This window comes from Hyperolius riggenbachi, chromosome 4 (genome assembly GCF_040937935.1).
Source record: "Hyperolius riggenbachi isolate aHypRig1 chromosome 4, aHypRig1.pri, whole genome shotgun sequence".
Taxonomy (NCBI): Eukaryota; Metazoa; Chordata; class Amphibia; order Anura; family Hyperoliidae; genus Hyperolius; species Hyperolius riggenbachi.
This window is the reverse complement of record NC_090649.1, coordinates 36,642,210-36,669,696: the sequence shown is the minus strand read 5'-3', so window position 1 is coordinate 36,669,696 and position 27,487 is coordinate 36,642,210. Positions and strand designations below refer to the sequence as shown.

Here is a 27,487-nt window from a genome sequence, read left to right as displayed (position 1 = left end):
GCCAGAACTTCCTGTAGGAATGGCATAAGCGAGGACATCACAGTGTTGAGGCCACGCCCCTTCCTGTCCACCACGAGCCTGCAATTCAGCAGCTGTTCAGCACATTTGCTACATCTATATAAGCCAGAGTGGTATTCCCCCCCCCTAGAGGCTCCCTTAGCTTGCTATTTCAATTGGCCTGGTAAGTAAATGCTTACACTATATGTTTGCTCTTCATGCACTTCTGCTATGCCAGCACTCCCCCTGCTGCTAACTTATGTGTACATATGCACTATTTGTTTTTAGCCACCAGTGACCAGCTTACTTTTTAACACATAGAGAAGCGCAGCCTTTTTGAGCCCAGCACTCTCTAAGAAATGTCATTTTATCCCAGTAGCTGGCCAAGTCTTTTTAGGTCTAATTATATGTTTTCATTATTTATCTGTTTATCATGACAGCACACCTTTCTGGCAATCTCTTTTAATCCAAATTGTCCATAGTAATATGGGCAGAAAATTGTGTGCATATATATAGTTATTAAATTAAAGGAAGTTTTTTATTATATTTTTACATTAAGGTGGAAAACTAAAGTTTTTTTTTTTTCCTCCCAACCCCCCTCCCCCCCACCTTTTTTAAACAATGTTTCATAATTTTCCATATGTTTGAAAAATCATGTTTTGATTATCTATATACCTCTGGCTGATAAACGCCAGCAGCTCCGTAAGACAAGGGTAAATACTCCTAATATAATATGTACATTATTTATTTATAATATATCATCTGTAATAATATATATAATCTGTAATAATATATATGAAATGAAACACTGGATTCAATGCTATCGCTGATTACAATCTGATGCTGTAAATGTATGTATATCTTTAATACTAGTATGCTTAGGAGTCTCATGTTTACTAATATAGGCACTGCTATTGGCCTGAGGAAGCGGGCTCAGACCCGTGAAACGCGTTGCCTGTGCTACCAATAAAATCTTTTGTCCCTACAAAGATTTGTCGTCCTTGAGGTAAGCAACCTCAAACCTTTTCTCGGTTTTAAACTGCTTTTAAACGCTTTTATATACCACCAGGGCGCCTCTTTAAACCATTTAGTGCATCCCTAACCCCCATACGATACCCGTGTGAGGGGTGGAGGCAGAACATATGTGGTTTACACCACGGTGGACATCTGCCTCCCTTCTTTTTTCCAAGGAGAGCGACCGCATCCAGGTCCTTAGTGACCTCTCCGAGTGGAGTCGGGTTAATTGTCTCTTCCTGCTTCCTGTAGTCGGTTGCCCCTCTGCAACCCACTCTTGTGAGTAGATTTTTATCTTCTATATTGACAATTTTGACTTAACATATCACACTATTGGGCTCCCGTGTTTTTTGTTTCCTGTGCCTTTTCCCCAGAAGGTGTCCTGACACCAATCATCCACGACTGTATGTCAAGGTTAGAAAAAGTGGGAGGTGCCAACAACTAAATTTTTAACATGGCAGGGTTCCCAAATTTGACACAATTGGCCACTGGGTGACTGGGATGAATATTCAGAAATGTACGTGGAGCCTACAACAGCCAATCAAAATGTACCTATTGATTTTCAAGGGGAATATTCACATTGCTACCATTCTTACACTGTTCATGGCAGAGGCCTCAAACCTGATACAGTCAGTCATTGGGTGACTGGGGTCCACATTCACTAAAGGGGTGGAGCCACAAACAGCCAATCAGATTTGTTAGATTGATTTCAGCCATTCTGTTATTGGCAGGGTTCTCAAACTGGGTGGGTGGGTGACACAGTTGGTCACTGGATGACTGGGACTAATATTCAGGAACGTCGGTGGAGCCTACAGTAGCCAATCAAAATTCACCTTTTGATTTTCTAGGGGAATATTTACATTGCTGCCATTCTTACACTCTTAATGGCAGAGGCCTAAAATCTGCTACAGTCAGTCACTGGGAGACTGGGGTTTAAATTCTGAAGGGAGCGGGCCAAAAACAGCCAATCAGATTTGTTTAATTTCAATGGGAAAATGCAACTTATTGATGCCAAGGACCCCAAAGCTCATAAAATTGGTAATTGAGTGGCTGTATATCAAGATTACAAATAGTGGGCGGAGCCAAAAACAAAAACTTTTTTCATGGGAAAATGTAAACTGCAGCTTTTCTTACACTGTTAATGGCAGGGTTCTCAAACTTTGCACAGTTGGTCACTGGGTGACTAGGATTAATATTCGGAAAAAAAGGTGGAGCCTACAAGAGCCAATCAGAATTCACCTATTGATTTTCAAGGGGAATATTGAAACTGCAGTCATTCTTGCACTGTTAATGGCGGAGGCCTCAAACCTTCTACAGTGGGTCATTATGTAACTGGAGTTCAAATTCAGTAAAGGGGTGGAGCCACAAACAGCCAGATTTCTTTGATGGATAAACTGCTTCCAGTCACACAATTTTGATGCCAGGTACCCGAAAGCTCACAAACTTCGTCATTGATGACTGTGTGTCAAGGATACAAAAAGTGGGTGGAATTAAAAACAGATTTTTTCGGGGAAATTGTAAACTGCAGCCTTTCTTCGCTGTTAATGGAAGGGTTCTCAAACTTTGCACAGTTAGTTACTGGGTGACTGGTATTAATATTCATAAAAGTGGGTGGAGCCTAAAAATGCCAATCAAAAATCACATGTCGCTTTTCAAGGAGAATATTACATTTGCTGCCATTCTTGCACTGGTAATGGCACAAGCCTCAAACCTAATACAGTTGGTCATTGGGTCACTGGGGTTCAAATTCAGAAAAGGGGACAGAGCCACAGACGGTGATTCAGATTCATGGAAAAATACAAATTATTGATGCCAAGGACCCAAAAGCTCACAAACTTGGTTACTGAATGACTGTGTATCCAGGTTACAAACAGTGGGCGGAGCCAAAAACAAATTTCACTGGGAAAAAGTAAATTGCAGCCATTCTTACACTGTTTATGGCAGGGTTCCCAAACTTTGCCCAGATTAATATTCAAAGAAGTGGGTGGAGCCTATAATAGCCAATCAAAATTCACCTGTTGATTTTCAAGTGGAATATTTAAATTGCTGCCATTTTTACACTGTTAATAGCAGAGGCCTCAAACCTGCTACAGTTGGTCATTGGGTGACTGGGGTTCAAATGCTGGATAGGGGGTGAAGCCACAAACAGCTAATCTGATTTGTTTAATTTCCATTGGAATATACAAATTATTGATGAAAAGGACCCCGCTCACAAACTTGGTCATTGAGTGTTTGTGCGTTAGGGTTAGAAAGTGGGCCAACACCAGTAAAATACATTCCCGGGCAACGCCGGGTCATCAGTGGAAGGGGACAAATACAAATTTAACTGGGAAAATGTAAACTGCAGCCATTCTTACACTGTTAATGGCAGGGTTCTTAAACTTTGCACAGTTGGTCACTGGGTGACTGGGATTAATATTCAGAAAAGTGGGTTGAGCCTAAAAAAGTGAATCAAACTTCACCTATTGCTTTTCAAGGGGAATATTTAATTGCTGCCATTCTTGCACTGTTAATGGCACAGGCCTCAAACCTGCTACAGTTGGTCATTGGGTGACTGGGGTTCAAATTCAGGAAAGGGGGTGGAGCCACAAACAGGCAATCAGATTTTTTTAATTTCAATGCAAATTATTGATACCAAAGACCGCAAAGCTCACAAACTTGGTAATTGAGTAATTGTGTGTTAGGGTTAGAAAAAGTATGCAGAGCCAACACCAGCCAAATACATACCCGGGCAACGCCGGGCAATCAGCTAGTCCTTTAATATTTTTAAAGTGTCTCACTGATGGGTGCCAGGGATTGTTGTCGGACCAGTGAATCATGAGGGGAGGGGGGAATCCTCTAGCTATATCTGTTAACCCTGTGTGTACTTTCTAGCATTTGCATATGACAGGTCTGGTTAGCTGCCTTTCTCTCCCTGAATGAGCTGTCCAGAAAACATGTGAGTTTTTCAGTGATAGCTGTGGTTTCTGAGGAGAACTGGTGTGCAGCCTAAGACAGGGTTTCCCAACCCATGTGCCATGACACATTCATAGTATGTGTCGCCGCCCCGCTCTCTCCCATGCTGTCTGCCTCCGCTCCGTGCAAATAGAGCAGGGCAACGAAAAAATGGCCACCAAAATCCACAAGCGTGGCCGCCGGTGGCCATTTTGTTGTAGACCTGCTCTAATTATACACGGAGCAGAGACAGAGCAGAGAAGCAGAGAAGGAGACAGAGCGGGGTGCAGAAGAGACGTCGTTGCTGGAAACCACGGACCTGGGTGAGTGAGCTGCGGCCGCCGACTGCTCATGCTACTCTGGGGGCACTGGGCACATTTGCTTGGTTACCTACACCTGACTTCCTAAACTGAGGACCCCTATGATTGGCTACCTATACTGATGACACCGACATACCTATACTGCGGACAACTACATACCTATATTGAGGGCACCTACATACCTATACTGCAGGCACCTACATACCTATACTACGGGCAACTACATATCTATTTTGAGGGCACCTACATACTTATACTCAGGGCACCTTAATACCTATACTGTGGGCACCTACATACCTATACTGAGGGCAACTACATAGCTATAATGAAGGCATCTACATACCTATACTGAGGGCACCTAGATACGTATGCTGAGGGTACATACATATCTATGCTGAGGGCACCTACATACCTATACTGAGGGCACCTACATGCCTATACAGAGGGAACCTATGATGACACCTACGTACCTATACTGAGGGCACCTATGATGGCACCTACATACCTATACTGAGGGCCCCTACATACCTATACTGATGACACCTACATACCTATACTGAGGGCACCTACATACCTATACCGAGGGCATCTACATACCTGTACTGAGGGCATCTACACACCTGTACTGAGGGTATCTACATACCTATATTAAGGGTACCTACACCTGAATTCCTTTACTGGGGGCACCTCCTATACTTGTCTAACTAACTACTTACACTGAGTCTTAAGGGTTTTTTGTTCTTTCGAGGGGGGGGGGGACTACACCGCGGCTACAACACGCAGTGAAAATTGTCGGTGCTGGGGTGGGGGGGGGTGATGTGTCACTGTTGGACATCTGAGTGTTTGGCGTGATGTGTCATGACTTCAAAAAGGCTGGGAACCACTGGCCTAAGTAGAAAGAAATGTCTTATTTGCTACATGGAGATAAATAAACATTCTGTACTTTTCTATGTGAAACCTGACACCAAGGCAGGACTTTCATTCACGTTCTGTCAAAGAAAATTAGTTTGTATTTTTCTGAGTAACACAGAGACCAGCCGTGGCTGAAATGTTACGTCAAATAAAAAAATAAAAAAATTAATCTCTGCTAATGGATGCAGGTAAAAGCTACAGAAACCAAAGTACAGCTGTTGGCTCTGATTTTCAACATGAAAAGTAGGAACATGCTTACACAGCTATTAAATAATACTTATGTGGTAAAAAGAGTGGCACTCACTCAAAAGGGGGAATGGCGTGCTCAAGCCTCAAGGGTTCCCCACACCTGGGATCCAGTAGACAAAAATTCCAGTTGGAGGCAAGCACTTCCAAAATTATAAAAAGCTCTTTTATTGAATCATCAATAAAAACATGTGGCTATACGGCGACAGCCCGCTGTTTCAGGACTCAGCCCTTTCTCAAGCCGAAGTGCCCACAAACTGACAAAACAAACACCATCCTTATATAGTGATCTAACTTCCCCTTAACCAATGAATTCAAAAAGTCAGCAGCCAATCACCTTACCTGGTATCACAAGCGGACCTGAGAGAGAACTCCTGGCTTTATATGCAAATATCCACCTCTAGTCGCACAGACTATGTGGCATATATATTAACACTGCTGTATCTTTGCAACGGCGCAGAGAGGCCACCACTACTGACGTCAGAGCCAGTCCGGCTCCCGTGTGCTATACTATTCATCCCCGTCATGTGTAAGGCGGGGTCAGGCAATCCGCGCACAGTGTCGGCTGGCGTCATGAAGCCGACACCCCAAGAGGCGGGGACTCGTCACTCACACTCATCAGCCCCAGCGTGCACTTCGCCTGTTAAAGCAGCCAATCAGGGCTGTCCATCAGCACACGGGAAGCGCGTCCCTAGCAACCAGCGTCACACATAAACATAAACAGAACATTAGTACTTTACCTCTCAGCGGCGGCGCAGCGATTAGTGTTAAGCCATAAACTCTCCCACGATCCCCCCACAAACCAGCAAGATGAAGCTCTGCATATAAAGAGCAAATTTATACATTAAAGGAGCATGCAACACATTTTGTCCTAAACAGAGATCTAGTTAGATGCAAAAACCAAGGTCATATTCTCTGTTTAGCCCCCCTTCCCCCAACACTCCCAATCTTCTAATCCACCCAGCCTCCCTTTTTAATAGCTCTTTCACCCTACTATGTCTACCTCTCCAACTATGTGGAACTCCATCAATAATCTGTACACGGAGTTGGGATACATTATGATGCATTTCAAGAAAATGAGCTGAGACTGCCTGTTTCCTATCTCCATTCCTTATAGCACTCTTATGGGAACATATCCTGTCTCGTATTTTTTGGGTAGTCATCCCAACATATCCCAACCCGCAAGGGCATTTTAGTAGGTATACTACATAACTGGAATCACATGTGTAAAAATCCCTGATCCCATATTTAGTACCCTTAGAAGGGTGTCTAAACTCTGAGCCTTTTATGACATGTCCACAAAGATGGCACCCGAGGCACGGATATGTTCCCACTCTCCTACCTGTCTCCAAGGATGGTGTGGCATGATGGAACACCTTGTCCCTAACAGTAGGGGCCTTTTTAAAAGACAGAAGTGGAGGATATCTAAATTCTGGAATGCGTGGAAAGGCCTCACTTAATAGGCGCCAATGGCGTCTAATGATCCTCCCAACCTCCTGACTACATGTATTGTAGGTAGAAACAAATGGGAGCCTAAATTGCTTGTGGATCTTCCTAGGGGAATGAGTTTCCTCTCCCACTACCTGTCGTGGATATCCTCTCTGTCGAAATTTTAGGTCCATGTCCTGCTGTCGTCTCTCCAATGTATCTGGATCAGATATTATCCTAGATAACCTTTTAAATTGTCCCTTTGGAATGGCATCTTTAACATGAGGGGGATGAAAGCTAGCATAATGTAACAAAGAATTACGGTCAGTGTCTTTCACAAACAGATCAGAGACAAGGACATCACCCTTTCTCTCTATTGAAGTATCTAAAAAAGAGACTCTATCAGGGCTAATATGGCTAGTCAGTCTAATCTCATTGCAGCTTTGGGATAAATTAAACAGGAATGCATCAAGGGTCGACCGTGGCCCCGCCCACACGCAAAAAATGTCGTCTATATAGCGCAGCCAACATCTGGCATATTGCTGAAACAGACGATTTGTATATACAAAAGCCTCTTCATACAAACCCATATAGAGATTAGCATAGGACGGGGCCACGTTCGACCCCATCGCCGTACCCCGTTGCTGCAAGTAGAATTCACCCTGGAACGAGAAATAATTACAGCGTAAAACAATATTCAATAAGTCCAACAAAAACACTCGTTGGTCGCTAGACACATCTGACCTAGTCATCAGGAACCAGTCTATGGCCTCTACACCCCCATCATGTGGGATGGAGGTGTAGAGGCTCTCGACATCCAATGTCACCAGAAGGAGATCCTCCCCTATAATCTCTAAGTCCCTGATCTTTTGAAGAAACATATCTGTATCTCTGATGTATGAATCTAGAGTCAGAACAATAGGCTGTAATATCCTATCCAGAAATTGAGCAATGGGCACAAATACCGAACCCGTGCCGGCCACAATGGGTCTCCCCGGTGGACGGCACGGGTCCTTGTGAATCTTAGGCAAAGTATAGAACCTTGGAGTTATAGGGTTTTCTGCTATCAAAAATTTGGCTAGAGCCTCATCAATAATTTCTTTGGACTTTGCTTTTTCAACTATGCTTTTAATTTTTCCCTGTATAGAGACAATGGGATCCTCTTGTATCCTACAATAAATCTCAGACTGTGCCAATTGTCCCCTGATCTCCTCCTCATAGTAGATGCTATCTAGCACCACTACGGCACCCCCTTTATCAGCTGGACGGATGGTCAATTCAGTTCTCCTCTTGAGATTGTCCAATGCTATTCGTTCATCTCTGGTGAGATTAAATTGTGTCCTTGTCCTCTGCTGTGTTCGTTCTAGCATTTTAAGATCTTCCATTACCTTAGTGCAAAAATTATCTATTATCATATTGCCTGAGGGAGTAAACTGACTCCTATTTCTTAAACCTGTTTCTTTCAAGGTAAACTAAGGGTACTAAATATGGGATCAGGGATTTTTACACATGTGATTCCAGTTATGTAGTATACCTACTAAAATGCCCTTGCGGGTTGGGATATGTTGGGATGACTACCCAAAAAATACGAGACAGGATATGTTCCCATAAGAGTGCTATAAGGAATGGAGATAGGAAACAGGCAGTCTCAGCTCATTTTCTTGAAATGCATCATAATGTATCCCAACTCCGTGTACAGATTATTGATGGAGTTCCACATAGTTGGAGAGGTAGACATAGTAGGGTGAAAGAGCTATTAAAAAGGGAGGCTGGGTGGATTAGAAGATTGGGAGTGTTGGGGGAAGGGGGGCTAAACAGAGAATATGACCTTGGTTTTTGCATCTAACTAGATCTCTGTTTAGGACAAAATGTGTTGCATGCTCCTTTAATGTATAAATTTGCTCTTTATATGCAGAGCTTCATCTTGCTGGTTTGTGGGGGGATCGTGGGAGAGTTTATGGCTTAACACTAATCGCTGCGCCGCCGCTGAGAGGTAAAGTACTAATGTTCTGTTTATGTTTATGTGTGACGCTGGTTGCTAGGGACGCGCTTCCCGTGTGCTGATGGACAGCCCTGATTGGCTGCTTTAACAGGCGAAGTGCACGCTGGGGCTGATGAGTGTGAGTGACGAGTCCCCGCCTCTTGGGGTGTCGGCTTCATGACGCCAGCCGACACTGTGCGCGGATTGCCTGACCCCGCCTTACACATGACGGGGATGAATAGTATAGCACACGGGAGCCGGACTGGCTCTGACGTCAGTAGTGGTGGCCTCTCTGCGCCGTTGCAAAGATACAGCAGTGTTAATATATATGCCACATAGTCTGTGCGACTAGAGGTGGATATTTGCATATAAAGCCAGGAGTTCTCTCTCAGGTCCGCTTGTGATACCAGGTAAGGTGATTGGCTGCTGACTTTTTGAATTCATTGGTTAAGGGGAAGTTAGATCACTATATAAGGATGGTGTTTGTTTTGTCAGTTTGTGGGCACTTCGGCTTGAGAAAGGGCTGAGTCCTGAAACAGCGGGCTGTCGCCGTATAGCCACATGTTTTTATTGATGATTCAATAAAAGAGCTTTTTATAATTTTGGAAGTGCTTGCCTCCAACTGGAATTAAATAATACTTAGACATACTGTAATTTGTACATTGTACAACACTTGCTTATTGATAGTTATCCTTTAAAAAAAACCTGTAATAAAAAGAAAAGGTCCCCTGGGGGTACTCACCTCAGGAGGGGGATGCCTCAGGGTCCCAATGATGCTTCCCCATCCTTGTAGCTACAGGCAATCCAGCGCTGGCTCCCCCAAAGCGTCCCGCAATCCACCCTGACCAGTCTGACAAGGGATGGTTTATTTACAATACCTTGCTGGTATCCAGCACAGGTGCAGTAGCGGCTAGAAATGGCTCGAACCTCCGATTTTGGGTTTGTGAATCGCGAACGTGAACTTCCGCAAAAGTTTGCGAACCGGCGAACTCGGCAAACCGCAACAGACTTCAATGGACAGGCGAACTTGAAAAACTACAAACACTGTTTGTGGCCACAAAAGTGATGGAAAAGATGTTTCAAGGGGTCTAACACCTGGAGGGGGGCATGGCGGAGTGGGATACATGCCAAAAGTCCCGGGGAAAATTACAGATTTGACGCAGAGCAGGGTTAGAATCCCTAAAAGGCAGAAATCACATTGCATTCCAAAATTAGAGGCATAAAGGGCTTGAAAAAAAATCTTGCCTGTGTAGAGATGGATCAGCAGGTAGTGTAAGTAGTGTACTGCTTCACACTGACAGACCAAACTCACTGTGTAACGCACCGCAAACAGCTGTTTGTGCAGTGATGGCCGTGCTGGACTGTTGCGCACAGTGGCGAGAGCCCATATGGTCGGCGGGCTGAGGTAGCTCAATGACAGAACAACAGTGATTGTCCAGCTGATCGAATTTGGTCTGTCCACAATGAAGCAATGACCTTATTATCTTGGGTGTGCCCCCAACCCACTCGTATAGGTAATTGCTTCATCATACCTCCCAACATTTTGAGATGAGAAAGAGGGACACCTGCCACACCCCTTATCACACCCCTGTCACACCCCTAGTCACGCATACCATAAAGATTTCCTAAGAAAAATATGTGGTTTTATAATTCAAACCACACTGGTCTTTTCTATCCTGGTTCATTTTCCTTCATATTAACATTTTAAAATTAGTAATATATCAATTTAAAGTATCTCCACAGTGTATGTAGCCAGGTGTATAGGTCTCCCCAGTATATGTAGCCAGGTGTATAGGTATCCCCAGTAGATGTAGCCAGGTGTATAGGTCTCCCCAGTATATGCAGCCAGATGTATAGGTCTCCCCAGAATATAGCTAGGTGTATAGGTCTCCCCAGTATATGTAGCTAGGTGTATAGGTCTCCCCAGTATATGTAGCTAGGTGTATAGGTCTCCCCAGTATATGCAGCCAGGTGTATAGGTCTCCCCAGTATATGCAGCCAGGTGTATAGGTGCCCCCAGTATATGCAGCTCGGTGTATAGGTCTCCCCAGTGTATGCAGCCAGGTGTATAGGTCTCCACAGTATAAGCAGCCAGGTGTATAGGTGCCCCGAGTTTATGCAGCCAGTTGTATAGGTCTCCCCAGTATATGCAGCCAGGTGTATAGGTCTCCCCAGTATATGCAGCCAGGTGTATAGGTCTCCCCAGTATATGCAGCCAGGTGTATAGGTCTCCCCAGTATATGCAGCCAGGTGTATAGGTGCCCCCAGTATATGCAGCCAGGTGTATAGGTGCCCCCATTATATGTAGCTAGGTGTATAGGTCTCCCCAGTATATGCAGCTATGTGTATAGGTCTCCCCAGTATATGCAGCCAGGTGTATAGGTGTCCCCAGTATATGCAGCCAGGTGTATAGGTGTCCCCAGTATATGCAGCCAGGTGTATAGGTGTCCCCAGTATATGCAGCCAGGTGTATAGGTCTCCCCAGTATAGCCAGGCGTATAGGTCTCCACAGTATAACCAGGTGTATAGGTCTCCCCAGTATAGCCAGGCGTATAGGTCTCCCCAGTATATGCAGCCAGGTGTATAGGTGCCCCCAGTATATGCAGACAGGTGTATAGCTGCCCCCAGTATATGCAGCCAGGTGTATAGGTCTCCCCAGTATATGCAGCCAGGTGTATAGGTCTCCCCAGTATATGCAGCCAGGTGTATAGGTGTCCCCAGTATATGTAGCCAGGTGTATAGTGGCCTCAGTATATGTAGCCAGGTGTATAGGTGCCCCCAGTATAGCCAGGTGTATAGGTCTCCCCAGTATATGCAGCCAGGTGTATAGGTGTCCCCAGTCAGAGCCGGATCTTCAACCAGGCAAACTAATCAATTGCTTATGGGCCCCAGGAGGTCAAAAGGGCCCCATAAAGATGTCTTGCCTCTGTTCATGTAGTCTTTTAGTAACTCTTTCAGTCTTTAAAAACAAGATCTCTGCAGTAATTATCTACTAAAGAGATAAGAAGTTATACAAGCAGGCACACAAATAGTGTTGGGCGAACACCTAGATGTTCGGGTTCGAGAACGTTCGCCAAACATCGCCGCGATGTTCGGGTGTTCGCGCCGAACTCCGAACATAATGGAAGTCAATGGGGACCCGAACTTTCGTGCTTTGTAAAGCTTCCTTACATGCTACATACCCCAAATTAGCAGGGTATGTGCACCTTAGGAGTGGGTACAAGAGGAAAAAAAATATTTGAAAAAGAGCTTATAGTTTTTGAGAAAATTGATTGTAAAGTTTCAAAGGAAAAACTGTCTTTTAAATGCGGAAAATGTCATGTTTCTTTGCACAGGTAACATGCTTTTTGTCGCCATGCAGTCATAAATGTAATAAAGATAAGAGGTTCCATAAACAGGGACCGGTAACGCTAACCCAGCAGCAGCAGCAGCACACGTGATGGAACAGGAGGAGGCGCAGGAGGAGAAGGCCACGCTTTGAGACACAACAACCCAGGCCTTGCATGAGGACAAGAAGCGTGCGGATAGCATGCTTTTTACCGCCATGCAGTCATAAATGTAATAAAGATAAGAGGTTCCATAAAAAGGGACCGGTAACGCTAACCCAGCAGCAGCAGCAGCACACGTGATGGAACAGGAGGAGGCGCAGGAGGAGAAGGCCACGCTTTGAGACACAACAACCCAGGCCTTGCATGAGGACAAGAAGCGTGTGGATAGCATGCTTTTTACCGCCATGCAGTCATAAATGTAATAAAGATAAGAGGTTCCATAAACAGGGACCGGTAACGCTAACCCAGCAGCAGCAGCAGCAGCAGCACACGTGATGGAACAGGAGGAGGCGCAGGAGGAGAAGGCCACGCTTTGTGAGACACAACAACCCAGGCCTTGCATGAGGACAAGAAGCGTGCGGATAGCATGCTTTGTACCGCCATGCAGTCATAAATGTAATAAAGATAAGAGGTTCAATAAACAGGGACCACGCGGCAACGCTAACCCAGCAGCAGCAGACGTGATGGAACAGGAGGAGGCGCAGGAGGAGAAGGCCACGCTTTGAGACACAACAACCCAGGCCTTGCATGAGGACAAGAAGCGTGCGGATAGCATGCTTTTTACCGCCATGCAGTCATAAATGTAATAAAGATGAGAGGTTCCATAAACAGGGACCGGCAACGCTAACCCAGCAGCAGCAGCACACGTGATGGAACAGGAGCAGGCGCAGGAGGAGAAGGCCATGCTTTTTGAGACACAACAACCCAGGCCTTGCATGAGGACAAAAAGCGTGCGGATATAGCAGCAATGCTTTTTGCCGCCATGCAGTCATAAATGTAATACAGATGAGAGGTTCAATAAACAGGGACCGGAAACGCTAAACCATCCCAGATGTTCATTGGTCATGTTACTTGGTTGGGGTCCTGGAGTGTTGCGTAGTCGTTTCCAATCCAGGATTGATTCATTTTAATTTGAGTCAGACGGTCTGCATTTTCTGTGGAGAGGCGGATACGCCGATCTGTGACGATGCCTCCGGCAGCACTGAAACAGCGTTCCGACATAACGCTGGCTGCCGGGCAAGCCAGCACCTCTATTGCGTACATTGCCAGTTCGTGCCAGGTGTCTAGCTTCGATACCCAATAGTTGAAGGGTGCAGATGGATTGTTAGACACAGCTACGCCATCTGACATGTAGTCCTTGACCATCTCCTCCAGGCGATCGGTGTTGGAGGTGGATCTGCACGCTTGCTGTTCAGTGGGCTGCTGCTGCATGGGTGTCAGAAAATTTTCCCACTCCAAGGACACTGCCGATACCATTCCCTTTTGGGCACTAGCTGCGGCTTGTGTTGTTTGCTGCCCTCCTGGTCGTCCTGGGTTTGCGGAAGTCAGTCTGTCGGCGTACAACTGGCTAGAGGAGGGGGAGGATGTCAATCTCCTCTCTAAAGTCTCCACAAGGGCCTGCTGGTATTTTTCCATTTTGACCTGTCTGACTCTTTCTTCAAGCAGTTTTGGAACATTGTGTTTGTACCGTGGATCCAGAAGGGTATAAACCCAGTAATTGGTGTTGTCCAGAATGCGCACAATGCGTGGGTCGCGTTCAATGCAGTCTAGCATGAATTGAGCCATGTGTGCCAGAGTCCTACCAAAATCCTCATCATCCTCTTGTGAGCGTTGTGATAGTTGTTGTGATGCATCATAGTCGTCACCTTCTTCCTGGTCTGCTTCTGCTGACCATTCGCGCTGAATTGTGGAAGTCCAACGTGCACCGCTCTGGCCCTCGTCAGTGGTGGCAGGAAATTCCTGCTACAACTCCAGCTGTTCCTCCTCCTCTTCTTCGTCATAGCTGCTGGGGCCAGCGTTTCCTGAGGCGGATGGCCTGATGTTGGTACCATCACGCTGATTGTTTTCTCCTTCAGATTCCCCCAGTTGCATCATGACAGCTGTTTCCTTGATTTTCAACATTGACCTCTTCAGTAAACACAGCAGTGGTATGGTAATGCTGACTGAAGAGTTGTCACTGCTCACAAGCAACGTGGATTGCTCAAAATTTTGGAGGACTTGGCAGAGGTCCAACATGTTGGCCCAATCGGATCCACAGAAGCTTGGCAGCTGTCCGGATGCGCCTCGGTACTGCGCCGTCATGTACTGGACCACTGCACTCTTCTGCTCGCAAAAGCGGGCTAGCATGTGCAGCGTAGAATTCCAGCGCGTAGGGACATCACACAGCAAGCGATGGTGGGGGAGATTGAAGCGCGCCTGCATCTTGGCGAGTGCCCCCGAAGCAGTACTTGAATTTCTACAATGTTTGGCCACTCGTCGCACCTTCAACAGAAGATCGGCCACGCCTGGGTATGTCTTCAGGAACCGCTGAACTACTAGGTTCATCACGTTCGCCAGGCAAGGGATGTGTGTCAGCTTAGCCAACCTTAAAGCGCGAATGAGATTACTCCCATTATCACACACAACCATGCCCGGTTTCAGGTCCAGCGGTGCCAGCCACAAATCCGTCTGTTCCTTTATTCCCCTCCAAATTTCCTCCCCTGTGTGCTGCTTATCCCCAAGGCAGATCAGCTTCAGCAACGCTTGCTGACGCATGCCAACAGCTGTGCTGCACTGCTTCCAGGATCCTACTGCTGCTGGTGCTGTGTTCGCGTTTCCGGATGAGGTACAGCTTTGAGATGCGTTGGAGGAGAAGGAGTCAGAGAGGTAGGTGCTGCTGTTGTTATCCAGTGGGAGGGATGGCGGTGCAGCTGTTTGCGGCGTGGGCAACACCCGCGCCGTAGCAGGTGAGGAATCGCTGCCAGGCTCCACAAGGTTCACCCAGTGCGCGGTAAGGGAGATGTATCGACCCTGGCCGAACGCACTCGTCCAGGTGTCAGTGGTGAGGTGAACCTTGCAGGCAACGGCATTCTTCAAGCTTCGGGTTATTTTGCTGACCACGTGCTCATGCAACTCAGGCACTGCAGAGCGCGCAAAGTGGTAGCGGCTGGGAACCACGTAACGTGGGATGGCCACTGACATCATACCCTTGTAGCTGTTTGTTTCCACCACTCGATATGGCAGCATTTCGCAGGCCAGAAGCTTGGCTATGCTGGCTGTTAGTGCCACGGCCCGGGGGTCATTTGCTGGCAATTTCCTCTTGCTCTCAAACATCTCCGAGACAGACAACTGAACCGTAGGGCTGCACACTGAAGGGCTGTTGGTTGTTGTGTTTGATGAAGACTGGGAGACCTCAAGAGCACTACTCCGGAAAGTGACAGTGTCAGCGTCGTCTGATGTTTGTGAATGTTGTGAACCGCGCAATGGCTGGGCTACTGCTGCTGCTGAGGCGGGTCTGGTGGTGAGTCTGGTGAACCCAAGGGAGGCAGTGTTGCTGGTACCCTGTCCTGTCGAGTTTGCCCACAGAGTGGGATGTTTGGATAGCATGTGGCGGCTCATGCTGGTGGTGGAGAGGTTGTTAATACTTTTCCCCCTGCTCAGGCGGGTCTTGCACACCTTGCAAATCGCCATGGTAACATCCTCAGTGCAGTCTTCAAAGAAAGCCCAGACTTTGGAGCACCTGCCTTGCTGCCGATTTCTGTTTGCGCCTCTTTTGCCTCTCACTTGAACTTCCACGCTTGTGGTGCCTGAAATTGCGCGCCGCCTACCTTGTGGCACAAGGCGAACTCGTGCAGCAGTGGGTTATTCAACAGACTCATCTGTGCTGCTGCTACGACGGCGATGTTCTCGTTCACAAACAAAATCTGGGTCTATGTCCACATTGTCCATACCCTCCTCTTCCATCTCCTCAAACTCGTCATATGTCATTGTGGGGGGCCGCCGCCGTGGAGTAGAGCTCCCCAGAACAACCTCTGCGCAGCTCACTCCAACGTCGTCTTCCAGAGCTTCTCGGCCGACCTCCTGCAATTGCAACCCCTCCTGCCCAACTTGCTCTGGGATTTGGGTTTCAAAGTCCTCGGACTCGCCTTGTTGTATTTCAGTGCCCGGTGCATTTCCCACAGTTAATGGTTGTGAATCCGGGCACAACATTTCTGGCTGTTCCTCCATTGACCTTTCAAAGGTGGAAGTTTGTTGGCCTGGGAATAGCTCCTGCGAATACCCCATTGTGTCCTGAGGTAATTCATCGGACTGGTTATCTGGCAGTTGTGTGCGTGGTGTCGCTGCCGGTTGTGTCAGCTTTGTGCCCACTGGCTCCTTGTAACTGGCTGAGGACTCGGACCTCGTGCGTGATGTGCTGGTGCTGCTTAACCCACTGCTGGACGCTTGAGAGGTCATCCAAGTAATTATCTGGTCCTGTTCTTTTGGATCTGTGAGGGTTGTTGTCCTGGACAACATGGGCGGTATTGAGTGGGTTTTCTTTGGTGCTCCCCTGTGGCCTGTACGTGAACCGTTAGGGGAAACACCTCTTCCCTTGCCCCTCCCTCTTTCACCGGATTTCTTCCTCATTTCACTTATCCTTAAAGTACACGCTGACTGGCAGCAGTACAGTGGCAGTACAGAAATGCTATACAGTGGTGGGTGAGCGGTGTACCACTATTGCCAGCAGCGACACAGAGCACAATGCTATACAGTGGTGGGTGAGCGGTGTACTACTGTTCCCAGCAGACACAGAGTGGCAGTAAACACAATGCTATATAGTGTGGCTGAGCCGTGTACACACAGTGGCAGTAAACAATGCTGTATAGTCTGGCTGAGCCGTGTACACAGAGTGGCAGTACACACAATGCTATATAGTCTGGCTGAGCGGTGTACACACAGTGGCAGTACACACAATGCTATATAGTCTGGCTGAGCGGTGTACACAGAGTGGCAGTACACACAATGCTATATAGTCTGGCTGAGCGGTGTACACAGAGTGGCAGTAAACAATGCTATATAGTCTGGCTGAGCGGTGTACACAGAGTGGCAGTACACACAATGCTATATAGTCTGGCTGAGCCGTGTACACACAGTGGCAGTAAACAATGCTATATAGTCTGGCTGAGCCGTGTACACACAGTGGCAGTAAACAATGCTATATAGTCTGGCTGAGCGGTGTACACACAGTGGCAGTACACACAATGCTATATAGTCTGGCTGAGTGGTGTACACAGAGTGGCAGTACACACAATGCTATATAGTCTGGCTGAGCCGTGTACACACAGTGGCAGTAAACAATGCTATATAGTCTGGCTGAGCCGTGTACACACAGTGGCAGTAAACAATGCTATATAGTCTGGCTGAGCGGTGTACACACAGTGGCAGTACACACAATGCTATATAGTCTGGCTGAGCGGTGTACACAGAGTGGCAGTACACACAATGCTATATAGTCTGGCTGAGCGGTGTACACAGAGTGGCAGTAAACAATGCTATATAGTCTGGCTGAGCGGTGTACACAGAGTGGCAGTAAACAATGCTATATAGTCTGGCTGAGCGGTGTACACAGAGTGGCAGTACACACAATGCTATATAGTCTGGCTGAGCCGTGTACACAAGGTGGCAGTAAACAATGCTATATATAGCGTGGCTGAGCGAGGTACACAGTGGCAGTACACACAATGCTATATAGTGTGGCTGAGCGAGCGGTGTACTACTGTTCCCAGCAGCGACACACAATGACTGGGGGGACCCTGGCTAGCGTGGCTGAAGCGCGAACTACCCTGCCTGCCTACCCAAAGCTAAACCCACAGACAAATGGCGGAGATATGACGTGGTTCGGGTATTTATTTACCCGAACCACGTGACTGTTCGGCCAATCAGAGCGCGTTCGAGCCGAACCACGTGACCCGTTCGGCCAATCACAGCGCTAGCCGAACGTTCGGGGAACGTTCGGCCATGCGCTCTTAGTTCGGCCATGGGACCGAACGGTTTGGCCGAGCACCATCAGGTGTTCGGCCAAACTCGAACATCACCCGAACAGGGTGATGTTCTGCAGAACCCGAACAGTGACGAACACTGTTCGCCCAACACTACACACAAACAGTTACTCCCCCTCCCCTTAGCTCAGAGCTGTCAGACCCCGACTGGGGGCTGGAATTTGATCTCTTCATATAGGAGCTGCTTTCTAGCTTAGCAATGCTCTACCACAGAGATAAGAAATTCTACACACAGACACACAATGTTACTACTCCTCTCTTTAGAACAAACTGCTCTGCTGTAAAGCCTCTGAGTTTTACTTGTGATGTTCACAATTGGTTCCTGTCATTGCTGAACTTAAAGCGGAATATAACCCTGCATTTCAACTTTGCTCTAAAACATTATTTACAGTATATTATATGCAACCAGCATTTTTTTTTTTACTAGACCAGCATTGGAAGGGTTACACAGGGCTTTAAAGTCCCTAGAGATTTCTGCAACCGAATCCGAACTTGAGTTAGATACTTTTTGTTTACAAATATGTGTTTATTATGACTCATCTCTCTCACTGAGAAGGAGCTTGGAGGACAGCCAAAGAGATGTATCTATTGATAAACAGTTACACACTAACTAAATAGAATGTAACCATCTGAATGTCTGCACGGAACTTAAAACCTCTGTGTTTAACCCTTCCAATGCTGGTCTAGTAAAAAAAAAATGCTTTTTGCATATAATATGCTGTAAATAATGTTTTAGAGCAAAGTTGAAATGCAGGGTTATATTCCGCTTTAACCTTAATTTTATCACCCTAGTTGGCCAAAAAATATCTAAAGCTGGCTATACACACATCGATTTTGAACACTGATTGAATCTTCCAGTAATCTCTTGCTCATTTATATCCAATTGATTGGCTTTCAAGTGATATTGTGCTATTTATCAGTCTCTGTGGTGTGGAGGCAGGACAGGAGTGGTGGGGGATCGATGGTCCATAACTTTGCTCTGTATTAAGCAGTACAGCACTTGCAGTTTGATTGAAGCTTGTAGCTGCCCGCCCAAGCCAATCTAACAACTGAACAGCATAATCCATATGTTCTCTATAGTCACTGTTAATATATGAGAAGTTGATAGCAATTTAGTGCTAGTTTGCAGTACAGAACAATATATAAATATATATATATATATATATATATATATATATATATATATATATATATATATATATATATATATATATATATATTATATATATATATATATATATATATACCTATATAGGTCTGTTGTATAAGCAGAAAAGTTAGCCTGCTGTTAAAGTTCATTTGTGTGTAGAGTAACAGCCTGCAGCATCAGCTAATAATAGCTAGCTAAGCACAGGACATTACATGGTTAATCTGAGCACTCCAGTCACCTGACACTCTAGTCCAATCAGAACCCAGCCTCACTCTGAGATCTTCTAGAATATTCTAGCCAGACATGCCAGCAGCCATCTTACAGACAGAATCTTCAGAGCTTATGAGAGAGACAGACCAGAGAAACTGCCCTTAAGATCCTATGAGGTCAAAATAGGTGAGCTGTCTTGGTTTATGTGTACTGATTCATGCTGCTAATGGCAATGTTAGTGGTTATATGTTAGAGTCTATACTGAATACTGTTTTTGTATGTTTGCCCCTAGTTCTTCCGCTTCCTACGCTTGAAATCGCTTTCTACCACTTGAAACTGCTAAGATTGCATTCTACCATGTTCAGCCACCAATAATACTAAAACTGTGATCATCTTTATTCCTGATTCCCTATCCTGATGATGTTACCAATAAAGAAAGTTATTTTTGTACCAGCGGTATGTTCTTAAAGTCTTTCAAGGATCCGAGGACAGTTACAGTAGAACGATTTCCCTCTGAGGAGGCGAGAAGACGCACCTCATCAGAGCTAGAGCAGAAGCCATACCAAGTGTGCCTCAGAGTGTAATTGCAAAGCCCTTAAAGAGACAGCGCACAAAAGGTCAAAAAGCAATGTAAAGCTAACCTGCCTTCCCTGTGGCCACAGAGTTTACAATACACCACAGTAGAAGCAGAAATAGAGCCAAATATTGCACCCAAGTAGATGTATGCCTTTCCTGCGGCCTTCAGAGTCACAGCATTACCCCAGTGAGAGTACACATATCGACAAGCGCGCCACCACACAGAGTGAAACAACCACATGCTGCAATTCACCCCGAGCAACCGCACACAATCAGAGCAACAATCTTGACATCTCTGCAAGTAAAGACACAGCTGCATCTCTGCAATTAAAGACACAGACACTCACTGCTTCATCTCTGCAAGTAAAGACACAGACAGTCTGCATCCTGTAAGCAACTACAAGCAAATCAAAGTCCCTGAATCTACATCTGCAAAGACTGATCCTGAGTGATTCCTAACTTCTGTTTCAAAAGAGACTCTAATATTAAATCAGCAGTCAAGTCACTGTATCCTGCTCTTCATAATAAGGTCAGACTTTCCTGTTTATTCCTTATTGATGATTATGTGCTGAATTTGGCACATCAAGAGACATTTGCATTATAAGGACTTTATGTGTATTTGAACAAAGTTATTATTCCTTTGTGTTTAACTGCTATTTAACTATTTCAGGTCAAAATGTCTGTTTATAGTATTTCAATGCCATTGTTAGAGGGTGAAGAGTTAAATAGTGAGAGATATTCCTTACAGCAGAAGGTATTAGAGTTGAGGGAAACCTTAGAGGCAGAGACAGATCCTGAAGAGATAGAAAGGATAAATTGTGACATAAAAGAGTACCTGTCTAAGATAGAGAATTTAGAAGCTGAGCTTAGGGAGTCTCAGGCAGTCTCAGAACAGATAGGCCAGTTGAGACAGTCATCTCGTGAGAGAAGACCCACCCCCAAAATGCTAGATTATATGCAACAAGAGGCTGCACAAAGAGAAAGGAAATTCAACCAAATGTACATAAAATGGAAGACGCACACCAATGAGGTTGGCATGAAGCTAAAACTAGAGTGTGCAGAGGATGAATTATCCAACATGATGGATGCTATACAGAAGCATGAGTTAGATATGAAGACAATGTATGACGAGCTAAGGTCACACACAGCACCCTCCCAGGACATTAAGAGGAAGATTGACACATGCATTGCAATAACAGCAGATTTATTAGGGCTTATGAGAATACGATCAATTGAAACCGACTTTGATGCAGAGACAGAGAGGACAAGGCTACTACAGCTTTATAAAAGGGATTATGCCAAGTCTGTATATGGATCTACAGTTTCAAGAGTAACCTCTTCTAGCAAGCATTCTAGCCACGTATCTAAGTGCACAAGTACCTCAGCCAAAAGGGTAAAAGCATCTGCACGACTTGCCGCTAAAAGAGCTGAGATTGAGATGGACGCTGCAATTGATGCACAGCGCCTACAATTAAAAAAGTTGAAAAACCAAAGAGACATTGAGGTCATGGAAGCTAAACTTAGAGTATATGCTGAAGAGGAAATAAAAGAAAATGGTGATGGATCCAGAGCAGCACTACATGAGAGAACAGATCCCTGTCCTTCTGTCCTCACTGACGAAAATAGAAAGAAATCTAAATCAGTGTGCAGTGAGAGAACAGATTCCTGTCGTTCTATCCCCACAAGTCATCATAGTGACCAAGAAAATGTTGCAGCTATTGCCCAAGCAATACATGAGACAATGGTTCTTACAAGACTTCCAACTCCTGAACCCACTGTATTCTCAGGAGACCCACTGAAGTTCATAGAGTGGAGTACAAGCTTTGAAGCACTTATTGCACGTCGCTGCCCCAATTCAGCAGACAAGTTGTTCTACCTACAGAAGTATGTTAGTGGAAAAGCAAAGAGTGCTCTTGAAGGTAGCTTCTACAGGGAGGATGAAGAAGCCTACAAACAAGCATGGGAAAAACTAAATGCAAGGTATGGTCATCCCTTTGTAGTACAGCGAGCCTTCAGAGAGAGACTTAACAGTTGGCCACAGATAGGCTCTAAAGAGTATGTTAGGCTTAGAGAGTATGGTGACTTCCTGCAAGCATGTAGCAACGCCATTCCTCATGTAAAGGGTTTGCAAGTACTGAATGACTGTGAAGAAAACCAGAAAATGTTACTTAAGCTACCTGACTGGGTGACCTCAAGATGGAATCGTCATGTAACTAAACAGTTAGACCAAGGCAAGGAGTATCCCAGCTTTGAAGAGTTCTCTTCATTTGTCAATACAGAAGCACGCATAGCATGCAATCCAGTGTCATCCCTCCACATTCTGAAACCTTTGGAAGGAAAGCCAACAAGAGAGGTAAAGCGTGCAAAGGCAACTTCATTTGCAGTCAATGCAGTGGATAAAGGCCATGATACCAAGGAGAGTAAGTCTAAGGTCATTGATGTGAAGAAAAGAGAGAAAATACTGACAGATAGTCACACACCTCTTCAATGCATGTTCTGTGGAGAGAACCACTCCATCTACAAATGTCAACAAATAAAGGAAAGGTCTGTAGAGGAGAAGAAAAGATTCATACTGGATAACCGGCTCTGTTTTGGGTGCCTACGAAAGGGACACAGTGCTAAGGACTGTAAGAGAAGAGCCACCTGTGGCATTTGTAAAGGACGTCACCCAACCCCATTACATGAGGAGCGCCCAAAGAAGGATAAAGCTTCAACACCCAGTACTCTCATTGAGGGAGAAAGCGTATCCACACTATCCTGCTGTATGGTTGAAAGTGAGAGCAAGAATACTTCAATGATCATCCCAGTGTGTATCTCATCTCTAGGAACAGGAAGTAAGGAGGTACTTGCTTATGCACTACTAGACACACAAAGCAGTAACACTTTTATAGACCAAGAGGTCTGTCAGAAATTGCAAGTAGCCATGGAGCCAGTGAAGCTTAAGTTCTCAACAATTATGGGAAAAGACTCATTGGAAGATAGTCAAAGAGTCACAGGACTAAAAGTCAAGGGACTTTGCTCAGATGTCAGAATAGATCTACCTCCAGTCTATACAAGAGACTTCATACCCCTTGATCGTGAACACATACCTACCTGTGAAACAGCTAAAAGGTGGGAGCACCTATCAGTCATCTCTCATAAAATACCCCCTCTGAAGGAGTACAGTGTTGGGCTCCTGAAAGGTTATGACTGTTCTAAAGCACTGATGCCACAACAAATAATCGCAGGAGGGGATGATGAACCATATGCCATCAAAACGGATTTAGGATGGAGCATTGTTGGAGGGTCACAACAGGCTGCAAGCTCAACACAAATAACCGGGTTATGTCATCGCATCTCTGTCAAGATGTCACTAACTCCAAGTCCTGCTACAGTAATCAAGATTCTTGAGTCTGACTTTGCAGACACTAGCTCAAAGGAAAGGAGCATATCTCAAGAAGATATAAAATTCCTACACATCTTGGAAGGAGGCATTGAGCAAAACCAACAAGGACATTTAGAGATGCCCTTACCTTTCAGAAAACGCCCTTACCTTCCAGACAATAGGAATCTCGCCTTATTACGACTAAGACGTTTGGAGAGGAAGCTGGGAAGAGAGCCGAAATTCAAAAGTGACTATTTTAAGTTTATGGAAGGCATCATCCAAGACGGAGATGCAGGAAGAGCTGACAATCAACCAGACCTGGGAAAGGTTTGGTACATTCCACATCAAGGTGTCTATCACTCGAAGAAACCAGACAAGATCAGAGTGGTATTTGTCTGCTCAGCAAGGTATGATGGTGTTGCATTGAACGATTATCTGCTAACGGGACCAGACCTCACGAATATGCTTTCTGGAGTTCTCAGCAGATTTCGGAAATACCCCATTGCTGTCATGTGTGACATAGAAAAGATGTTCCACAGGTTTCATGTGAAAGAGGAAGATAGAGATTTTCTGAGGTTCCTATGGTGGAAGAATGGAAATACTAATACAGAGCCTGTAGAATATCGCATGAAAATTCATCTGTTTGGAGCAGCATCATCCCCAGGTTGTGCCAATTATGGTATGAAACACCTTGCCAGTCAAAACGAAATAAGTTATCCATCTGCAGCAAACTTCATTAAGAAAAACTTTTATGTCGACGATGGACTTATAAGCCTGGAATCTGCTGACTCAGCAATCAAATTAGTGAAAGAAACCCAAGAGTTGTGCGCAAAGGGAAATCTGCACCTTCACAAATTTATCTCAAACAACAGAGAAGTGTTGGAATCAATTTGTGAATCTGAACGTGCATCAGCAATGGAAAATGTAGACCTCAACTATGATGATCTTTCAGTCCAGAATGCACTTGGCCTGAGGAGGGATAATGAAAGGATGAGTTCTTCTTTAAGGTCTCTATTGAAGAGAAACCAGCAACAAGACGTAATATTCTCTCCATGGTAGCTTCTGTGTATGATCCATTGGGATTCTTAGCCCCAGTGATCCTCAGAGGAAAAGGAATACTCCAAGAGCTGTGCAGGCAGAAGCTAGGTTGGGATGACTCTATAACAGAAGAACTGAGGCCAAGGTGGGAGAGTTGGATTAAGGATTTGCAAGATCTTGAAGGGGTCAGAATACCAAGGTGCTTCGCACCCTACAACTTTGGAAAGTATGACAGAATTGAACTGCATCTCTTCTCAGATGCTAGTACTTACGGTTATGGCCAATGTTCCTACATCAGGGTGATAAGAGATGAAAAGGTACATTGCTCCCTTGTCATGGCCAAGACCAGAGTTGCACCTACCAATGTTCTCACAATACCAAGACTGGAACTAGCAGCTGCTGTAGTTTCTGCTTCAATAAGCAAGTTCCTGAGAGATGAATTAGAGTTCAAGATAGATGAAGAGTACTTTTGGACAGACTCGCAGGTTGTTCTAGGCTACATAAATAATGAAGCTCGAAGATTTCATGTCTTTGTGGCAAACAGAGTTCAAAGAATTAGAGAAATTACTGATCCAGACCAATGGTACTACATTGAGTCAGAAAAGAACCTAGCTGGTCATGCTTCAAGAGGTCTTAAAGTTTCAGAAATGAAGGACTCAAACTGGTTTACAGGCCCACAGTTCCTATGGGAAAGGGAAATAGTACACAAGAAAGGTTTCCTAGAGCTATCAATGTGTGATCCTGAAGTGAAGGTCATTCAAGCCTTAAACTCAACAGCCAAGGACCAAAAATTGCATACTCCTAGGAGAAATGTTCAAATAAATGACATAGTGATGGTCAAAGAAGAGGACATACCCAGAAATCGATGGAGAATTGCTAAAGTTCTTGAAGTCCAGAAAGACAAAGATGGATTGGTGAGAAGAGTGAAATTACAGATGGGAGATTCCAAATTAGGTAAGAGAGGAGAACGTCTCACCACTCCACTCATACTAGAACGTCCTATCCAAAAAATTGGTTGTCCTTATCGAGAATAATAAAAGCCATTCCAAAATGCCTAGCAAGAAGGAAGAAGTAAAATTCCCTTAATTTATGCAACCCCTCTCAACAACTTAAACATAAATTAGAGGTAATTTGGTGGGAGTGTAGCTGCCCGCCCAAGCCAATCTAACAACTGAACAGCATATTCCATATGTTCTCTATAGTCACTGTTATTATATGAGAAGTTGATAGCAATTTAGTGCTAGTTTTCAGTACAGAACAATATATATATATATATATATATATATATATATATAGGTCTGTTGTATAAGCAGAAAAGTTAGCCTGCTGTTAAAGTTCATTTGTGTGTAGAGTAACAGCCGACAGCATCAGCTATAATATAGCTAGCTAAGCACAGGACATTACATGGTTCATCTGAGTACTCCAGTCACCTGACACTCTAGTCCAATCAGAACCCAGCCTCACTCTGAGATCTTCTAGAATATTCTAGCCAGACATGCCAGCAGCCATCTTACAGACAGAATCTTCAGAGCTTATGAGAGAGACAGAGCAGAGAAACTGCCCTTAAGATCCTATGAGGCCAAAATAGGTGAGCTATCTTGGTTTATGTATACTGATTCATGCTGCTAATGAGAATGTTAGTGGTTATATGTTAGAGTCTATACTGAATACTGTTTTTGTATGTTTGCCCCTAGTTCTACCGCTTCCTACGCTTTCTTCGCTTGATATCACTTTCTACGCTTGAAATCACACTTACGCTTCCTACGCTTGAAATCGCTTTCTACCACTTGAAACTGCTAAGATTGCATTCTACCATGTTCAGCCACCAATATTACTAAAACTGTGATAATCTTTATTCCTGATTCCCTATCCTGATGATGTTACCAATAAAGAAAGTTATTTTTGTACCAGCAGTATGTTCTTAAAGTCTTTCAAGGATCCGAGGACAGTTACAGGCGGCGCGAAATTTCAGGCACCACAAGTGTGGAAGTTCAAGTGAGACGCAAAAGAGGCGCAAACAGAAATCGCCAGCAAGACAGGTGCTCCAAAGTCTGGCCTTTCTTTGAAGACTGCAGTGAGGATGGTACCATGGTGATTTGCAAGGTGTGCAAGACCCGCCTGAGCAGGGGGAAAAATATTAACAACCTCTCCACCACCAGCATGACCCGCCACATGGTATCCAAACATCCCACTCTGTGGGCAAACGCGGCAGGACAGGGTACCAGCAACACTGCCTCCCTTGGGGTCACCAGACTCACCACCAGACCCGCCTCAGCAGCAGCAGCAGTAGCCCAGCCATTGCGTGGTTCACAACAACATTCACAAACATCAGACGACGCTGACACTGTCACTTTCCGGAATAGTGCTCTTGAGGTCTCCCAGTCTTCATCAAACACAACAACCAACAGCCCTTCAGTGTGCAGCCCTACGGTTCAGTTGTCTGTCTCAGAGATGTTTGAGCGCAAGAGGAAATTGCCAGCAAATGACCCCCGGGCCGTGGCACTAACAGCCAGCATAGCCAAGCTTCTGGCCTGCGAAATGCTGCCATATCGAGTGGTGGAGACAAACAGCTTCAAGGGCATGATGTCAGTGGCCATCCCACGTTACGTGGTTCCCAGCCGCTACCACTTTGCTCGCTCTGCAGTGCCTGAGTTGCATGAGCATGTGGTCAGCAAAATAACCCGAAGCTTGAAGAATGCCGTTGCCTGCAAGGTTCACCTCACCACTGACACCTGGATGAGTGCGTTCGGCCAGGGTCGATACATCTCCCTTACCGCGCACTGCGTGAACCTTGTGGAGCCTGGCAGCGATTCCTCACCTGCTACGGTGAAGGTGTTTCCCACGCTGCAAACAGCTGCACCCTCGTCCCTCCCACTGGATAACAACAGCAGCACCTACCTCTCTGACTCCTTCTCCTCCAACGCATCTCAAAGCTGTACCTCATCCGGAATCGCTAACCCAGCAGCAGTAG

General features: G+C 45.4%; 2 protein-coding genes across 4 annotated transcripts in view; one reads left to right on the top strand and one right to left on the bottom strand.

Moving 5' to 3' along the window:
* The window catches only part of LOC137571164 (uncharacterized), a 363,507-nt gene that overhangs the window by 48,398 nt on the left and 287,622 nt on the right, over nt 1-27,487 (bottom strand). The window lies entirely within an intron of this gene.
* On the top strand, nt 77-26,386 carry LOC137571163 (uncharacterized). 3 transcript variants are annotated; one of them, XM_068279957.1, is made up of 3 exons: nt 77-181; nt 903-1,003; nt 19,831-26,386. In XM_068279957.1, the coding sequence occupies exon 3, from the start codon at nt 20,791-20,793 to the stop codon at nt 24,535-24,537; it is 3,747 nt and encodes a 1,248-aa protein (XP_068136058.1). In that variant the 5' UTR covers nt 77-181; nt 903-1,003; nt 19,831-20,790; the 3' UTR covers nt 24,538-26,386. The 3 variants fall into 3 exon arrangements, with proteins under 3 accessions (XP_068136058.1, XP_068136060.1, XP_068136059.1); XM_068279959.1 differs by lacking the exon at nt 903-1,003 and having other exon boundaries at nt 19,974-26,386; XM_068279958.1 differs by lacking the exon at nt 903-1,003.

Excerpts from the sequence above, each read along its gene's own strand:
- LOC137571163 (XM_068279959.1), top strand. The coding sequence starts at position 20,791 with ATGTCTGTTTATAGTATTTCAATGCCATTGTTAGAGGGTGAAGAGTTA.